This window comes from Lichtheimia ornata (genome assembly GCF_029851405.1).
Source record: "Lichtheimia ornata isolate CBS 291.66 chromosome Unknown scaffold00017, whole genome shotgun sequence".
NCBI lineage: Eukaryota > Fungi > Mucoromycota > Mucoromycetes > Mucorales > Lichtheimiaceae > Lichtheimia > Lichtheimia ornata.
In genome coordinates, this window is record NW_026695337.1 from 175,084 (window position 1) to 192,178 (window position 17,095).

A 17,095-nucleotide genomic window follows, 5' to 3' on the forward strand; every position below is an offset into this window, starting at 1 on the left:
ATGGGATGATGGAATAGATAAGGAGTGAGAGAGTGATCCACAAAGAGGTGGTTGTAATGTGCATATTTGTGTACGTGTGTGTGGTGTGTGTGTGGAATTGTAGGTGATGTACATTGATCTAAGCAAGCAAGCAGCAGTGGTATCATGACGATGGTCGAAACCGCTTCAATGCCGGTTCAGCTGCTTCTGGTGATGTTGTTGTTGTTGTCTCTGGTCGTTGAGAATCCATAATTAAGGATCGCAGAACCTTGTTCTGTAAAGATAATATTAGTACACCCACACATACGTAAATGCATAAATGCGCATATGCTTACTTCAACTTGCAGGTCATGAACTTGTGATTGAAGAGCATCCTTTTGTTGAAATACGGCTTGTAATTGTGCCTTGAGTGCTCTGTTTTCTTGTTCAAGACGATCCCATGGTTGTTGTTGTTGCTTTGGATATGAGGAGGAGGAGGTGTTATGATGATGTTGTTGATGAGAAGGAGGTAATGGAGGGGATGAAGGTGTATGGAGAGGTGGCAGTCGCAAGGGGTTGGGCGCAGCAGCTGTAGAAGATGAAGATGAGGGTGAAGTTGATGTTGGAAGTACGCCCGTTGATGAAGGTGAGTGTGAAGGTGGTGAGGAGATTGGTGTGGAGGAGTTAGATGCAGGGTGTTGTTGTTGTTGTAGTTGTTGGTATTGGTATTGTTGGTGATGTTGATGATGGTGAGGAGGTAAGGGATAAGACGGCGGTTGGTCGGGTAGTGGCTGGGATGCTGGATGAGCAATGTGTAATTGGGGTATGGGGCGGCGTGGCGTAGAAGCGCCACGGCTACGTTCAACGGCATTTACTTTTTTGGAGTGGTGCACAGCGCTCGTGCAAGCATTACCTCCCTCCGCACGTTGATGTCGATTCAATGCATCCAAACGAGCAAAGGGTCGTGAACAACGTTTACACACATAAGGTCTTTCACCAGTGTGTAGCTTTCTATGTCTTTTAAGATCATGTTGTCTTCGAAAGTGATGTTGACAAATGTCACACTGCAAGATAATTAGTGTCATTGAATTTTCCATGTGCCATGTATCCTTTTTGTAAGTACTTTACCTGGTAAGGCTTTTCAGAGGAATGCGTGGCGAGATGCGACTTGAGATTGTGTGGTCGGCTGAAAGTCTGGTCGCACTCGTGACACGCGTAGAGTTTCTCCGTTGTTGCACTGGGCTGATTGAGGTTCGCATGCCCTTGTTTGCTGTTGTTGCCTTTGCCACTAGTACCTTCCTTGTTGCTTCGTTCATGATGTTGTAAAGGTGGTCGACCACTAACACCAGGGCTTGGCAATGTTAATGCAGCTTCATTTGCAGAGGTTGTTGTTGTATTTGTGGTGGCTGTGCTATGTTTGAGTTGCTCTGATAACGGAAGGATGCTTGAAAAGGCACCTGCAGGGGTGACGGGTGTAGGCAAAAAATCGTGCTCATCGTCGTCGCTATTTAATAGTGCAGGAATAGATTGATCACGCTTAGATGTATGTGGTGGATCGGTACGTGATGGAGGAGGTGGGTATGCTGTTGAGTATGGCGGTGAGGATGGATGATGATGGAAATGGTGGCGAGCATATTGTGAACCTGCTGAAGAGGTGATGTTGTTGTTATTACTACTTGTAGTGGTTGTAGTAGTAGTAGTTGTGGTAGAGTCAACAATGTTATGTGTCATCATACTATGGTGGTGGAGGTGTGAGAGAATGAGAGAGAGAAAGGGATCCAAAAAGAAGAAATGAGTGCCTGCTGAGTGAGGCGAGGTATTAATATTCGGCGTGGAAGAAAGGGACCAAGTAGGGGCAAGACACACAGAAGGCAAAAAGATATTTTTGGGCTGTGATGCTGCCTCTTTTTACAATTGGGAGCCCGATGAACCTGCTGGTGCCACCATCGCATAATTAACCACTGTGCCTCCTCTCAAGCGCCAAGACCATTATATCCTATCAAACAATCACCCACCATGAGCGGTAAAAACCCCCATCCATTGCCTAAAAATTCAATAGATTACTAGTGACAAGCGAGGGGTGATACAAAGGAGTACTTCTTTTTTTACGACAGCAGCAAAGCAGCCGCAGGGCCATTCTTCTGAGACTTGGATAAGCGTGTGGTGCTATAAATGGGGCCAACATGCGTGGGCTATCCTATCAAAGCCTCCCAATACCCCTTCCCCTTGTAGTGCTCCCATGGTAAAAATCTACTTTTCTCAGCATGTGTCTAATCTACTCTGCGTCAGCTATGTGTATATGTATGTGCGTATGTGTGTGTGTGCGTGCTTGTGTGTGGCTTTTGAATAGCGAGGCGCCACAGTACGCATGAGCGACCCAATCATGTTGTTTCCAGGCTTGATTACGCCATGAGTGTAACACCTGTGTTTGTAGTAGGGGAGTTTGCTGATTTCTTTTTTTGGAAGACTACCTTGTTATAGCAATTCGCAGAACAGTAAAAATACGGCATTTCATCGGCAGCACATGTTTGCGGATCTGTGTGATGCACACACAGCAGCCGCTTACCCGACTTGAGGTAACCAAACCCTTTCATCTACTGCTTTTGAATAATTTGCTGATGTTGATGTGGCTGTGTTGTGTTCCCATGGCTGGAAAATGATAGTAGAAAAGAAAAGGAGCATGATTTCTTTCAATGACGCAATGGGATTCATTGACTCGGGATGTTAAAATGGGCAAGGACACGGCAACAAACAGCCGAGTCTGGAACCGGGGTAGATTACAGCATTAGAATGATGTCGGTTGCCATTGATCCATATCACTGTTTCTCATATTTTCACACAATGTGATACTAGGTCCATGTCCTTGGTTCATTTAATGTAAGGAATGATGGTTGTTATTCCAAAGACAACCAACAAGGTGCATCATGTTGGGCTAAAGTAAGATTGATGATGTGGCTGAACGGTTGAAAAGTGGCAATAAAAGTAGCACGGACACACATTTAATGCATTTGACAGGGCATGGATACGGCGAACAAATGCTACTAATGACGATATCAGCAAGTAGCACAACAACATGGATACCATGGATACCAATGTATGGGAGTATACATACATCACGTGTTACTGAATCGATTACATGCAAAGCATGGTTGCAGCATCTCGTCTGCATTTCGCAGCCACGCACCACCCCGCCGCCCGCCGCACATAATCCTCTCCCACCCTTGCTTGCCTCTTTCCTTTTTACCCAACAACCCCACACTTTATGACTTCCACTTCACAGCAGCCTGTCAACTCTCCACATACTTCCAAAGACGACATTGCTTTTCCACCTGACTCATACACGGTTCAATTGGGTGACTCATTTACTTCAAGGCCTTCAAAAAGAACTCCCTCCTATTACAGCTTCAAATGTACGATAAACGTCTTCCTCAATGCCAACCCAACTTGCTCATTTCCCTCTTGTTAACTAGTCAACTCGGGAGGAGATGACCGTAGTACATCAAACCGCAAGGTCTCACTCTCCAAGGTGAACGATGACTCGTATACAGTAGAATATGCCCCATTAGAGGTAAGGTGTTTCTTGTTGGTGTGTGTGTGTGTGTATGCTCATTCAGTATACTAACTTGTAGTAGAATGCCAATGACAATACCGAAATGACCTTTGACGCTATACCCGGCAGTGTTCAAGAACTCGACTGTGTGCTTGTTTTTGATGAAGAGACCAAGGCAAGTAGTAGTGTTGATGATGTATGGTTGGGTATCCAATTGATGCTTACAAGGCCTGTAGACCTTCACACTTGAACGCCCCTTGATGAAGTTTACCTTACGCAATCTACGGAGGAAAAGGGCAGCGCTGGCCGTGCCTACACCATCATCAACACCTTCCAAACCCGCCAAACGACAAAAGAAATCAACAAAAGGCAGCAGCGTTGCTGGTGGGAAAGATAAGAAATCAGGCAGCCATCGCAATGCAAGTGCTACGACTACTTCCACTACGACTGCTACCAAGACAACAGGCGACAATACCAATCGTGCAGGAGAACAACGAAGGTCGAGTGTGGATGATGCGGATCTTATTTCCAAAGACATCGATGCTGTATGGGATGATGTTTTGGGTGACGACGACGATGATGACGATGACGATAACAATGATGAGCGAGGGCAATCATCCAAGACTATGACAGCAGCATCATCACCTGGTGTCTCGGATACGGATACATTTGAAGAAGTCATTGTGCATGAAACAACACCCACTACGAATCGACGTAAAATCAAAATGGCATCTCAACCTATTCGACGACCTGATTCACCACGGCGTGAGTTTGCTGGCAAAACCTATTCACCAGCAACAGCTGCTGCAGCAGCGGCAGCATCTCAACGACGTGTATCAGTATCATCCGATGGGTCTGATGACGATGACGATGATGGATCTTCCAGTGGATCTTCTTCCAGCAGCAGTGGCAGCAGCAGTGGCAGTAGCAGTGGATCAGAATCAGGGAGCTCAGAATCGGATAGCAGCGATGATGAAGATATGACTGATCTCATTGAAAATGTGGAGCGTGGTATGGATGAGACCTCAGCACCTGCTTCACCAGCCCATCAGTTTGCTACCACTAGTACGCCAGGCGCATTTGAAGCTTCTCCTTATACCTCATCACCTGCAACAGCTCCTAGATCTACACCAGCTCGTAACGGTGGTCCAGTCTCATTACGTGCACTCTTTGGTAAGATATCAAATTCCAATATCCAATGTTGCTTGTCCTGCTGATCATGTATGTATACAATAGATGATCCAAATCAACAAGATGATGAAAGTATCACCAGCTCAGATAGTGATTCTTCGGATAACAATTGATTCAATACACGATCGGTTCAACAAATCCCTCCTTGTTCTTTCTATGTGGAATGATAGGACGCAAATGGAAACGGGCAAAAGATTATGAATTACATTACCCCTGAGGAGGGGATGATGGGCGTTTGTTGAATGGTGGAGAGATGACTTGAATATCCTGGAAAAGAGCGCGCACCTATACACTTTTGTTATTTACGTTATATCCTTACCCAACGCCGTACACAAACAAGTCCCTTACAACCCCGTTTTCCTTTTTGAAGCATGTCCTTGGAGCCAAACAAGTTCTTTCCGCGGAGATCACAAGTTATTTATGTTTTGATGATGATCGCGTCATTGGAAGGATATCCACACAACAAACAGCTGGGACATTTTAGAAATAGATCTTCAAAGAACAAATATTTGATGAATGAGAATCACTGCAATTGAGATGATATTATTACTTTGCACATGCTGATGAGGATGAATTAAGATACTGAGACACTGGCATATCAGAAAGGGTGGAATGAGTATTGCGGGGGAAGGATAAAGGGTATATAGATAGAGATGATGTATGTATAGGTGGCGGGGTAGATGGGATGGGATGGGTGGGTAATGTGTATCTTTTTTACTTTCTAATATGAGTACACATCGTCAGCAACAAAAGTACGGAATCGCTTGTTAGGATTATCAAGTAAATCGTCATCATCGTCACCTTCGAAATCATCATCCCACTTTCGCTTGCTGCTGCTAGATAAAATATCATGCTGCATACTAGCTGAGTAAGATGTGCAATCGGAAGTGAACCATGGATCATATTGTGTTGCTTCAACAAAGCCATGCTCTTGAGGAGCAGCCAAGTAGTCCCAATGAGAGGCTGTTGTTGTTGCTGGTGGTGGTGGAGGTGGTACCATAGTTGATGATGATTGCCAGGGAAGGTATTCATTGGTTGATTTTGGGGTGGTAGCTGTTGACGATGTTGCTTCAGTTTCTGAAGCAGCCGAGGATGTCAAGGATGAACATGATGATGAGGATGAATTGTTGTTTGATGAGTTGTTGTTGTTGTTGTTGGTTGACGAAAGGAATTCGGAGGGATCTTCGGCAAATAACGGATACACTAGATCCATGATCTTGTATTTGAGAGCCAAGTCCTTGGCACGTTGGTATGTAATCCTATTATCAGTGATAAACAAAGAAGGTAAGCATGATGGATTATGTATACAACTACACAAAAGCACACTTACCAAACGCCTTTAAGATGCATAGCACCAACACGAACCACGAGACGACCTTTTTCATTCTTGAGGATTCCATCACGCTTGCCACGGGACATGCCCACGACATTGAGCAGCTTTGTACCATTGATCATGTCATTGTCTGAGATAGAACACACGTGTCAACATCCGACGTTTGTGAAAAAAGCACTTCACCAAATCGAACGCTGTGATTCTTACCTTGACGGCGGGTGACACAAACGCTATTTACATCCACCTGATAGCATAGAGTGCATTGATCTTCCCAAACAGTGGTAGTAAGCTTTGGCTTAGGAACCATAACCGGTGGTAGTGCAGCGGGTGGCGGTAAAGTTTGTGGTGGAGACATCATTGTAGGCCACATGGCGGGAGGAGCAGCATGCTGCTGATGATAGTATGGTTGAAAGACGTGGTGATCTTGGGGATGGTAATGATGATGTGTCATAGGAGGAGAGTAAAATGGTTGTGGGTATGGCTGTTGATGATAGAGAGAGTCCATGGTAGATGGTATGTGTATATATGCGCGTGTATAAAAGTGTGCAGGAGAATCCGTGCGTGTCAACTATTGCAGAAATAAAATCCATAATCAGCCATGGGTACAAGAAAGAGGCATTTGAGCGAGGCACATACACACACATCTATGTGTGTATGTGTGTTTGATGACTTACGTTGCTGAAACAAAAAAGACACAAGTGTTTGTGGAAAAGAGAGCAAAGAGGAAAAAAAAGAGAGGCAAACTCGGCTCTTATCAATGGTGTGCTCTCGAATGGAAGGCGGGGAAAGAAAAAAAAGTGCAAGCTTAGATGAGTGGGTGGCAAAAAGTGCCTCGCCAAGGGATGACAGGAGGTGAACGTTTTGGAAAGGCTGAAAGACAAAAAAACCTGTGATCCGTAATGTTTACTATTTGGAGCGGGTGCTACAGTGAAGCGAGCAGATGACAAGAAGCAACACCTGCATGTATCATCATGGATTAGTCTAAATTGCTTGTTTCTTGTAGTCTTGACACATACACAACAAGGCACAACAACAACAACAGAAGCACTGTATCGATTCCATAGCCATGAATGTAGAGTAAAAAGCGCGCGCTTTCTTTGAATTTTCCGACCGAATGTGTCCAAGACTCGCCCCTGAGAGCCATTTTGGTAAAAACGACAAGAAAATCAGAGCAAGGCGTATATGGGCGCAGGTGACCCCATTTTGCCGTATGTGTCGATAGCTTATACGTTGGCTCTTGGCATGATCAATGGGATGATGAACCGCCTCCCAAGTGAACTTTAAATCGTCAATCAATCCCTCTCTATGCCACCTCCTTCTCTCACAGGGCAAGTCCTTGAGATGTGTGTGGGTATTATAACACGACACATTCTGTTTCAATACTTCTCGTTGTTTGGCACCGTGTTCGTTTGCACACACAAACCCCCTTTCAACCCCGTCCCCTGATCAAGGGGAGCTTGTGTGCGCTCAAAAAAAGATAGAGAGGGGGGACAAGCACACACACAACATCGTCATCGCTGTCATTACAGCTCCGTAATTCGTTTCATATTCGACTCCACTCTCGGTATTGGAGCACTTTGTATCCGACACCTACTTTTCTCTACTCGTCATGCAGGGCCACATTTAAGGTTTTTGGGGGTGCTTAGGTTATGGCTTCTCTCTAGCGGCTGATGGACGATCTCTTACCCAAAAGAAACATCTTAAGCTCTTGTTTCTCCACCCCTTTGTATTTCCCCTTGTACATCCCCTTGTACCTCTCCTTCGTTTTCTTTAGCCTACTGACTTGAGTGATCGTCTCTTTTTTTCCCTTCTCCTTTCTTTGGCGTTATACAATCATAATCATCGTCTTGTGAAGATATAGTACTTTGTATATTTGTAATGGCATCGTTGATGGTGATACAGTAGTCTTGGCCAACAAGACCATCATCAGATGTCCGCCCTCGGAATGATTGTTAATCGATGGTCCAAACCTCTTTCACCCCCATGTCGGTCTTACCCAGATTTTGGTAATTGTTGCAAAATACGGTGGCTGATACACTCGGAATACTTGGAATGCTTTTCCACATGTGCCTTCTTTTTGAATGTTTTGAAAAAAGTGGTACAGGCGCAATACACAAGGAAGCAAATGCTACGCACTCAAAACAATGATTGTCTGATACAATGTATGCTATCATCTCTTGTATGAAACGACAAGTAATAAGAAAATGGAAAACGGGTTCGGATTGTTGCACCCGCATCCTCCGGTGTTGGTGCTTGGTGGAGGTGAATGCGGCTGATCCTATCTGTTGGTTTTTCATGGCTTCCTCCTCTCCCCCCAAAAAAGAAATCCCTCCGCTAAAGTGTAATCGTAATCCTGTTTATCTAACACACACACACACATCACGTATACACACACTAGTAGTGAAAGGACATATTACAATAGGGAAAACAACCGCATATATGAAAAAATCGGTCAGCTGAAAGTCTTTTGGCTCGTGACACAATGTGTAACACGCAAGTCAAAATATTGTGGCAAGCGTATCGATGTTGAACACCGCCGTTTGTCTCAACAAAGATGGTGGCGCGCATGGTTGTCGGGCAACAGAACATGTCGGCCATGCGCAAACTTTGAATCCAGTCATCACAGACCCGACAAAGCATTACTCAATGCATGTTTTTTTTGAGACAAGCGTAAATCTCTTTTGCGTGTATGATCTCACGTGATCATCGCAAATCACGGCAATGGCTTCTATCACAGGCAAAGGCATGTACATGTTATATAGGATGGTGATGATCATATGAAGTTTAATAGTAGGCGATGTGTTTTTTAAAGTCAAAAAGGAGGAGATAAATGAGATAATGATATAAGGATGTAAATGATAAAGGTGAAAAAATGTGTGTATGTGTGAAGGAAGGTAAATCAAAAAGGAAGTATGGAAGAGAATTGGTCGTAGCTAATTGACTTGTTGTGGGACTTGAGTTGGATGATGATGATGATGATGTTCTTGATGGCGTAAAAGATACTTGCTCATGCGTTTGGGATAAAATGGACGTTGATGAACGTGATCCCTCTCCAAACGAGAAACATGATGCTTGCCTTCACAACACATACGCACATCCTCCAATCCATCATCGCTATCGTCATCAGGGTCATCTTGTCGTTGATGAAGATGAGGCGTGACAGCATGTTCAGCCTTGAAAATACGTTGTATGCTCTGTTTTCGAGGTACACTTCCATTGCTGCTTGTCACCAACGATCCACGACCTCCATTCTTCAATTCTTCATTATCACCACGGGACGCCAAATAAGTCAATGCATCGATCCATACTTGATGTTGTGCCATGGTAGGAGCAGTGAACTTGATAACACGTCCATCCGTTTTGACAGCAATGCTTACATTGGGGACACCAGGTAGAGGAGGTTGTGTTTGATCTGGCACAGCTTGAACACCTTCGATTAAAGCTACATAGGTATTTGTTGGTACATAGCTGGTGATTTGGGTTGTATGCATATACTTACCACTTTTTGTCTTAATGTCGCTACCTTGTGTACCAGGCGCTTTGGTGCTCCAATACAATGTGCGCGTATAGGGATGTATCCAAAAGTAACGTTGATGACGGTGATCCGAAAGCCCACCCCCTACAGCTTTACGCGTGTATTTCCACATCCAGTCACCAATCATTGTTTGGGTGATTAAGCCAATTTGCCCTTCATTGCGTAAAGAGGTTGTTTCATAAGCTGAAGATCCAATAGATGCTCGATTCTCAGTCGCAGAGAGACTTGAAGTATTTGATGAGGGTCGTACACGTGCAGGTGACTTGCCCTTGTCGCTCTTATTGACTCGATCCAAAAGGTGATCAGGTGGTGGACTCAAGGGTCGTGCTGGTGCATGTTGATCATCCTTGATTGTAACATCATTATCGGTTTTGGCCTTGGCTACAGCAGCAGCAACAGCAGCTGAAATCATGGCATCAGTTTCCTCTTTGGTGTAAAGTTGTGGTTTGTCGGCAGCAACAACAACAGCAGCAGCAGGAGGTAAGTCTTTGGCTGATGTTGCATCTGATGCAGGTTGCTCTTCAATCTTTTCGGGTGAATCATCCATCTCCATCTCACTTTTCTCATCATCTTGATGCGTGGTGGTGTTGCTGTTCCCAGTCCATCTACCAAAAGTGGCAGCAGCAAGTGCACCAAGTCCTGCAGCAATCCCGTTTTGCTGTATAGCTCCCGAAGACTTTTCTTCATCCGTTTGCATAGATGCATCCATTGTGTCGATTGGATCACATTGAATAGATTCATCGATCATGTTGCCATTATTACGTGAAGAAGAGGCATCCATTCCTTGATTGTCATGTGGATCAGGATATTGCACATCTCTGTCAATAGCCGACACGGGCTCCATTTGTATAGCTTGATCAATAACAAAAGGTGCCACGCATTGTGATTCGGCATCGATGACCTCAGGCCCATAAAATTGGGTATCTCGATCTTGGGTATCAGCTGGTGTGATTTCAAAGCCGGGTATATTCTGCTCACTCAATTGAGATACTTCGGTCTGTACGGCTGCTTCCTATAATTGAAGGGTAAGTCTACTATATAGTTGGCTATGTTGTATCAATGATGATATTACCTTGACATCCATTTTGACACCTTTGGGTATGTTGGCAGCATCAAGTTCATCACCCAATGATCGAAGGCCATCATTGTCGTTGTTGCTAGGTGACGGTGGCTCCAAAACAACCTTTGGTGTGGTGGTGGTGGTGGTTTGCTGTTGCTGACTTTTAGCGAGCTCGGTTTCCAAGGAGGTGAACCCTGCTGCTGTTGCACCTGCTGCTGCTGCTGCTGCTGAAGAAGAAAGTCCCATATTGCCATTGGTATCATCATCATCATCATTTTCATCCGTATTCCAGCTAAAGTCATCATCACTGGTCTCTCCCAAATGGCGTTTATGCAAGCGGTCTTCATCGGAAGCATCAGGATGCATACGTGCATTGGTAGTAGTGGTCATACGAGCTTTGCTTACAGGTGCACGACGCTTATTGGGTTTGCGTAATCGCCGAGATGATGATCCACCCGAATCAGGTCCATTACCACTGCTGGAGCTCTTACTTGGATAATCCGTCCATAGTCGTGGATCGTTTTCAAGCTGCTCAATTCGTTCTTGTGCTTCACTCAATAACTTTTTGAATTCAAACTTCTCCGTTTTCTCCTTGCGAAAATTGGAACGTAGATTGGATACAAGGCGATGCGCATGTGCAAGTGACGTTTTGAGTGTCTCCACTTCGAGAGCGTGATTACGAGTTGATGATGATGGATTTGGAGAAGGAGAAGGTGATGTTCTCGTACCTGAAGCAGCATCTTTCTCCTTGACGAGTGTCGGCTCATTGCTTGTGTGCTCCTCATTATTATCGGATACTGATCCAGAAATTGCTCCAAGGTCTGAATGGCTACGTCTTCCAATTCTGGATTGTGCTTTTGCGATGGCGAGTTCTGACGACATTGCTTCGATTTGTTTTGCATGATCGGCCTTTTCCCTTTGTAGCGTTGCAGCATGTCGACGTACAGTTGCCATATCATGTTCATGCCGTTGTTTCATCTCCTCAATTGTTGTAGATAATTTCTCCTCACGATCACGCATGTGCTCAATCTCAGTCGTCAGCTCATCCATATGCTCCACCATGCGCTTTTGCTCTGCATTTGCCTTATTAAGACTTTGCTGCAGCTGTGTAACACTGATTGTCAACTCCTGCTTGGCAAGCTCCAAATTCCAAGTCTCCTCTTTGAGCTTCTCTGCACACACGAGTATTAGTTTCTTTTACAGATTCTCTCTCACTCTCACACACACATTAGTTGCATACCTTCATTTTCTTCCCGAAGTCGCAGCTGTTTAGCCAAAGACTCAGCAGCCCGTTCAAGATCAGCCTTTTGAGCCTGTAACGCCTTAAGCTCATCCCCTTTCTCATGTAATAAAGCTTGCATCCTTCTCACTTCAGTCAACAATCCATGACCAATCTCAGTAGCAAATTCGATGTTGTTGTTGCGTCGTTCTGTATTGGGGACTTTGGAGCGTCGTTTTGTGGGGGTTGACCCTGATGGCGGTGGTGGAAGTGATAAAAGAGAAGACGAGTCATTTCCTTGCTGCTGAGGTGAAGGTGGAAGCATATTCGACGTCGATGGACTGGGAAGTGTATCGAGACCTGACGATGATGTTGTAGGTCGAGACGCAAGCTGTCAAGGCAACGAGAAAAAAAGAACGTTAAAAGAGAAAAAGAAAGAAAGAAAATTCCCCTTCATCCCTGATACCCTTCTTACTTTGTCCTTCCGATGATGATGATGATGATGATGAGTACTATTGCTGCTGCTACTGATATTAGGTGTATGTTGCTGCTGCTGCTGCTGCTGCTGCTGCTGCTGATAATTACGAATGTCACGTTCCAACTTTTGTAACTTTTCAAGTGTTGATGGTGATAATCCTTCTTGATAGTCATTGCCTTCTCCTCCTTCGAATCCTCCTACATCCCCTCTTTCATTCGACGTGCTGGTCATAGGTGGATGATGCAAGGGTGCTGTTGATGATGATGCTTCTTCTGGTTGTTGCTGCTGCTGTTGTTCTTGTCGATCCATCTCCTCGAGTCGCTCTTTAAGCCGTGCAATTTGACGTGAAAGCACGCTTCTACCAATACCACTTGTTGAATCCTGAAGTTGCTGCTCCTTTTCAGTTATCTGCTGCTCGACCTCTCGCCTTAGTTGTTGCATAGCTTCAGGTGTCGATGACGACGATGACGGTGTGGGCAACATGCTGTTGTCTGACATGGAGGAAGAATGTACTGTACACTGTTTAGAATGCCTTGTTGAATTGGACACAATGAAGAGAATAAAAGTACCAGTGAATGACGGTATCGATTGCCGTGTCAATGGCTATTGTTGTTGTACTTCTTGTTATGGTTGTTGTTATGCCTTCGTGTTCTCGTGACAAGGCAACCAACGTGCGTTTCCAAGCGCGACTTCAGTACAACACGAGGAAGAGAGATAAACACGAAACGATGCTTCCAAAAAAGCCAAGGTGTTTTGTATGGGAGAGAAAAAGAAAAGAGAGAGAGATGGAGGCTATGGGAGAGGGAGACTTTACCATATCATTGTTATTCATGTGACCCTGTTATCGATGCACGCACAACACACACATCACACACAGACATACACACGCACGCGCTACGCTATTAGGCATATGTTGACAATGTAACTTTAAATGTCCATTCCTGATGTGTCCATATCATGGCTCATTCCACTTTTACTGCTTTGTATTGATAACTTCTTTCATGATCGTTTCTTGCTTCATCATGCATTGATTGACGTTGTACGGCTTGGCGTATGGCGGTCGCTCATTCAAATTCTCACTTGTCCTTATGCGCGTTAATACACGACCTGCAGCATGGCGTGGGGGTTTAGTTACATGCAAGATTGATGGTCTGGAAACAAATCATCCGTATCATAAGCATCCCTTTCTACATTTCAATCAATTGCCTTGTCGGTGTACCCCGGATTTTCCACATTTCTCTTCTTCTTTATCATCCTCCTCCATATTGCTCTTGAAGAATTGCAATCAATGCTAGCATTAAATAGTATTATTCTTCATCCATGATGCATCTCTTTAACCATTTTGTCTTGCATACCCGAATGCATGATACAAGATGATGGATTCTCACACACCTTCACACACGCATGGCATTATTCCCAACAGACACGTCAAAGGATTATTCGCCGCACCAATGATGAACAAGATCCCGCTTCCGCCCTGTGAGCTGCATTAAGTTGTCAACGACTCAGCATCTAAGGTCGAATATCCCGACTGTCTCACATTGCTGTGGTGTGCGACTTTGTCAAAAAGGGGACTGAAAGTCATGCATTCATATAAGGAAAGATAACGAACATATGCTCTTGCCAGGCAAAATCAAGGAGTAGCTTTTATCCCTTTTTAGATTACCTCCTGTGATAATAAAATGTGGTTCCTCCTCTTGTCGTCATCATTGTGTACGTGTAGTATTATAGAAGTCATATGGCTTATGATCATTTAAATGTCACTTTTGCACGCGATGATGATGATGGATGTCGTCTTTTGTACATTACGGTGCAATTGATATGAGCAAATGAGTGCAAGAATGAACGATGGTTTCACCCTGCACGCTTAATTAATGCAGAGCACATTGACCATATCATTAGTGTTATTTACAGCAACAGCTCTATGTATAGTATCATCCAGTTTTATTCTGTCACCATCATCATCATAATCCAAATATGCACCGTTCCCGCCATTAAGACCCTCGCTTACTTTCTCCTCACGCTAAAGAGCTGTACGCTATCACCCACCCCCCTATTCATCACCTGAAAGAGGACGAGAGCGAGAGAGAGAAAAACGGCCCGTGTTGCCAACAAAGGATGCTATCGCATCTCCTTGACGAGTACAAACCGACTTTCCTATTGGCGAGCGGGCTTGGGAGATAAACATGTGCAATCTCCTTTTTTGCTGGTCACGTAAAACGTACATAGTAGCCGATATCTATTTGGGATGATACGCTTGGATTGGGTGTAAGCAAAGAATGAGGCGGCATTTATGCGGCTATAGAAGCATTCATGTGTGTCCTGCACATGGCGTAAAGGTTATAGTGGTGGAGGGAGTAGTAGTAGTAGTGGTAGTAGTACATATGGCAGAAGCTGTGAACAGACGACAATATGCATTTACCTAGTTCTCCTGCAGTGTACTGAATAGTGCATATGAGGAGGTTGGCGCGCTATATATATCAAGGAGACAAGGGTAAATGATTGTTTTGAGCGATCTCGTGCACAGGCAGATCGCGTTGTCGGGTGAGAGAGAGCGATAGAGAGTAGTAATAAATGATGGTTGGTGTGACAAAAACCTTGTGGCACCTAATTCTTTTTGGATGCATCCAGGTTCCGCTTGAGGGAATGTAAGATATCCATGCATGAATAAAAAGGAACATCATACGCACAATGCTTGTCCTCATATGCTCAGCATGCCAAGACCCCAAAATGACAATGATTTAATGGGCAAGTAAGATGATGCTTTTAATGAATCATTCAATGGGTAAGAAGGATGTGAATGTTATTAGCAAAAAGTGGTCGTTGTCGTTGTCGTTGTCGTCGTCAATATCATCCCTTGTATTGGGCTTACCAACAAATCACATGTGCCACCTATCACATTGGAACCTAATCCAGTGTTGTGCAAAAAGCGACATGCCAATATGTTGATCCCACCAAAAAGTCCGTTCTCGAGGGCGTTGATGCTTGTCTGTATTGGCGAAATGAACTTGGGTGACACAGCAGCTCAGTTGTAAAAAAAAGTGCATTCATCCTCTGCAGTAATATCGCTTTCCCTTCTCCACCCCTACTTTTCGTGCTTATTCAACTCTTCTCGTCTCTCTCTCTTTTTCTCTTTTTTATCTCTCTTCCCTTCTTTTCCTCTCAAGCTTATTCCTCATTGCAATCGCCCTCCAGATCTTGCCACCGATTGCGATCTATATGACACTGACTTGCGCTCTATCATCATCAACCTGATTACCACCTTCTTTCTATTGACTCACTATACACCATAATCCGTTAATTGACCACCTTCACCGCCATACCACTTCCAATCATCTCCACGATTCGTCAAACAGAAGAACAGTAGGTGTATTCTACTTGTAAGCGAACGCTATCTAATCCTGCTTTGTAGATATGGGTCAACTGTTATCGAGTTTGAATCTTCGAGGTGGCGATACAGTGGTGCCTGATCTTGGCTTTGATATTGAAAGTGAGTGATCACAAAGTGTGCTTAGCAATGTGGGCTGAGCATCATGAAGGAGAGAGAGCGAGAGACTCTAACAAGGATCATCATTGTTAGATGCAAGGCCTTCAGCTGAAGAATCAGAACTCTATAATCAACTTTCTATTCTCTTGGTTCAACCTGCACCTGATTTATTGGGATCATTACGCTCATATCGGTCAGCATCTGAATTAATTCGGGAGGCGATTGCTTCACCTACAACTGAAAACGAGAACAGAGCATGGGATGCAGTCTTGCCAACCGTTGACATGCTACGCGACTTTTACGAATATGCATCGGAATTGGGTAAGTTTGAGCCAACCAAAACACTTTGTATCTTGTTGACAATAGAGTTCAATTCAATAGAGGAAAACATACCACGACTATTGGATGTCCTTTGCCAAGGAGATGTCAACAAGAATCTTGAAAAGCATCAGGGATTGACGCGATTATTTGCTGACATTCTTGATTTTGTCTTTGAATTCGATTTCCTCAAGGTAGGCATGGATACGTGAGTTATCGAGACAAAGCAAACTAATAAACAAACATAGATGCGTAATCCAACTTTGCAAAATGACTTTTCCTACTATCGACGTATGTTACAACGCGGCCGATATTCGAGATCGGCAGATGAATCCATGTCAGATCTACGGAGTGCTATGTTGGAGGACGACCAAGCGAATCGCATGTCATTGTTCATTGCTTATCCCACACCAATGTTACGACGATTGATTGATACAACGACCGAGTATGTCACAAGGAATCGACTACAAAAGAGTGTTGGAAGTTGCCTTACAGCTTTATGGTCTACATGTTATCACACAGTGAACAAAAGAAGGTAAGGAGGGTTGTTGAGAAATGCGTGTGCATTCATCATATTCACTTGGAATGTAATAGATCTCCACAGCCATCCGCAAACGTGTCATCATTTTGCCTCAAGGTCATGGTTGTTTCCATTATCCTCTATGATCATATCGATTCCCATGGTGCATTCACTAAAAGCTCACCCATCAATGTAAGAGATCAGCTGATTAATATAAACAAAGCCAAGCTGTTGAGACTCATTTTTTCACGATGTTTGCTTTGCAGATCAAACATTCTGTAAAAATAATCCAATCTGTTCCCGATGCAAGCACCGAATCCAGTACTTCCAATCTCATGTCAGCTCTTCGTTATAATTCCAAACACCTCAACGACGATTCAACACCCAAGAGCATAAGGAATTCTGTCATGGCTGCATAATCCTCCCCCACCCACACATCATCCTAC

At 44.2% G+C, this 17,095-nt stretch overlaps 5 protein-coding genes across 5 annotated transcripts; 2 read left to right on the plus strand and 3 right to left on the minus strand.

Annotated features, from left to right (window-relative positions):
- Positions 1–142: 142 nt before the first annotated feature.
- On the minus strand, positions 143–1,692 carry O0I10_004588 (uncharacterized protein; the record flags this gene model as incomplete). The annotated part of the gene is made up of 3 exons (XM_058484645.1): positions 143–253; positions 315–1,022; positions 1,087–1,692. 3 exons carry the CDS (start codon positions 1,690–1,692, stop codon positions 143–145), a joined length of 1,425 nt encoding a protein of 474 aa, XP_058344522.1.
- A 1,528-nt stretch (positions 1,693–3,220) lies between these two features.
- On the plus strand, positions 3,221–4,812 carry O0I10_004589 (uncharacterized protein; the record flags this gene model as incomplete). The annotated part of the gene is made up of 5 exons (XM_058484646.1): positions 3,221–3,368; positions 3,429–3,526; positions 3,591–3,683; positions 3,745–4,681; positions 4,745–4,812. The coding sequence occupies 5 exons, from the start codon at positions 3,221–3,223 to the stop codon at positions 4,810–4,812; spliced, it is 1,344 nt and encodes a 447-aa protein (XP_058344523.1).
- A 608-nt stretch (positions 4,813–5,420) lies between these two features.
- O0I10_004590 (uncharacterized protein) lies at positions 5,421–6,483 on the minus strand (the record flags this gene model as incomplete). The annotated part of the gene is made up of 3 exons (XM_058484647.1): positions 5,421–5,958; positions 6,030–6,162; positions 6,240–6,483. The coding sequence occupies 3 exons, from the start codon at positions 6,481–6,483 to the stop codon at positions 5,421–5,423; spliced, it is 915 nt and encodes a 304-aa protein (XP_058344524.1).
- Positions 6,484–8,965: 2,482 nt separating this feature from the next.
- On the minus strand, positions 8,966–12,822 carry O0I10_004591 (uncharacterized protein; the record flags this gene model as incomplete). The annotated part of the gene is made up of 5 exons (XM_058484648.1): positions 8,966–9,474; positions 9,532–10,579; positions 10,640–11,799; positions 11,868–12,237; positions 12,322–12,822. The coding sequence occupies 5 exons, from the start codon at positions 12,820–12,822 to the stop codon at positions 8,966–8,968; spliced, it is 3,588 nt and encodes a 1,195-aa protein (XP_058344525.1).
- Positions 12,823–15,738: 2,916 nt separating this feature from the next.
- On the plus strand, positions 15,739–17,068 carry O0I10_004592 (uncharacterized protein; the record flags this gene model as incomplete). The annotated part of the gene is made up of 6 exons (XM_058484649.1): positions 15,739–15,814; positions 15,905–16,132; positions 16,193–16,323; positions 16,378–16,664; positions 16,724–16,841; positions 16,916–17,068. The coding sequence occupies 6 exons, from the start codon at positions 15,739–15,741 to the stop codon at positions 17,066–17,068; spliced, it is 993 nt and encodes a 330-aa protein (XP_058344526.1).
- Positions 17,069–17,095: the final 27 nt, after the last annotated feature.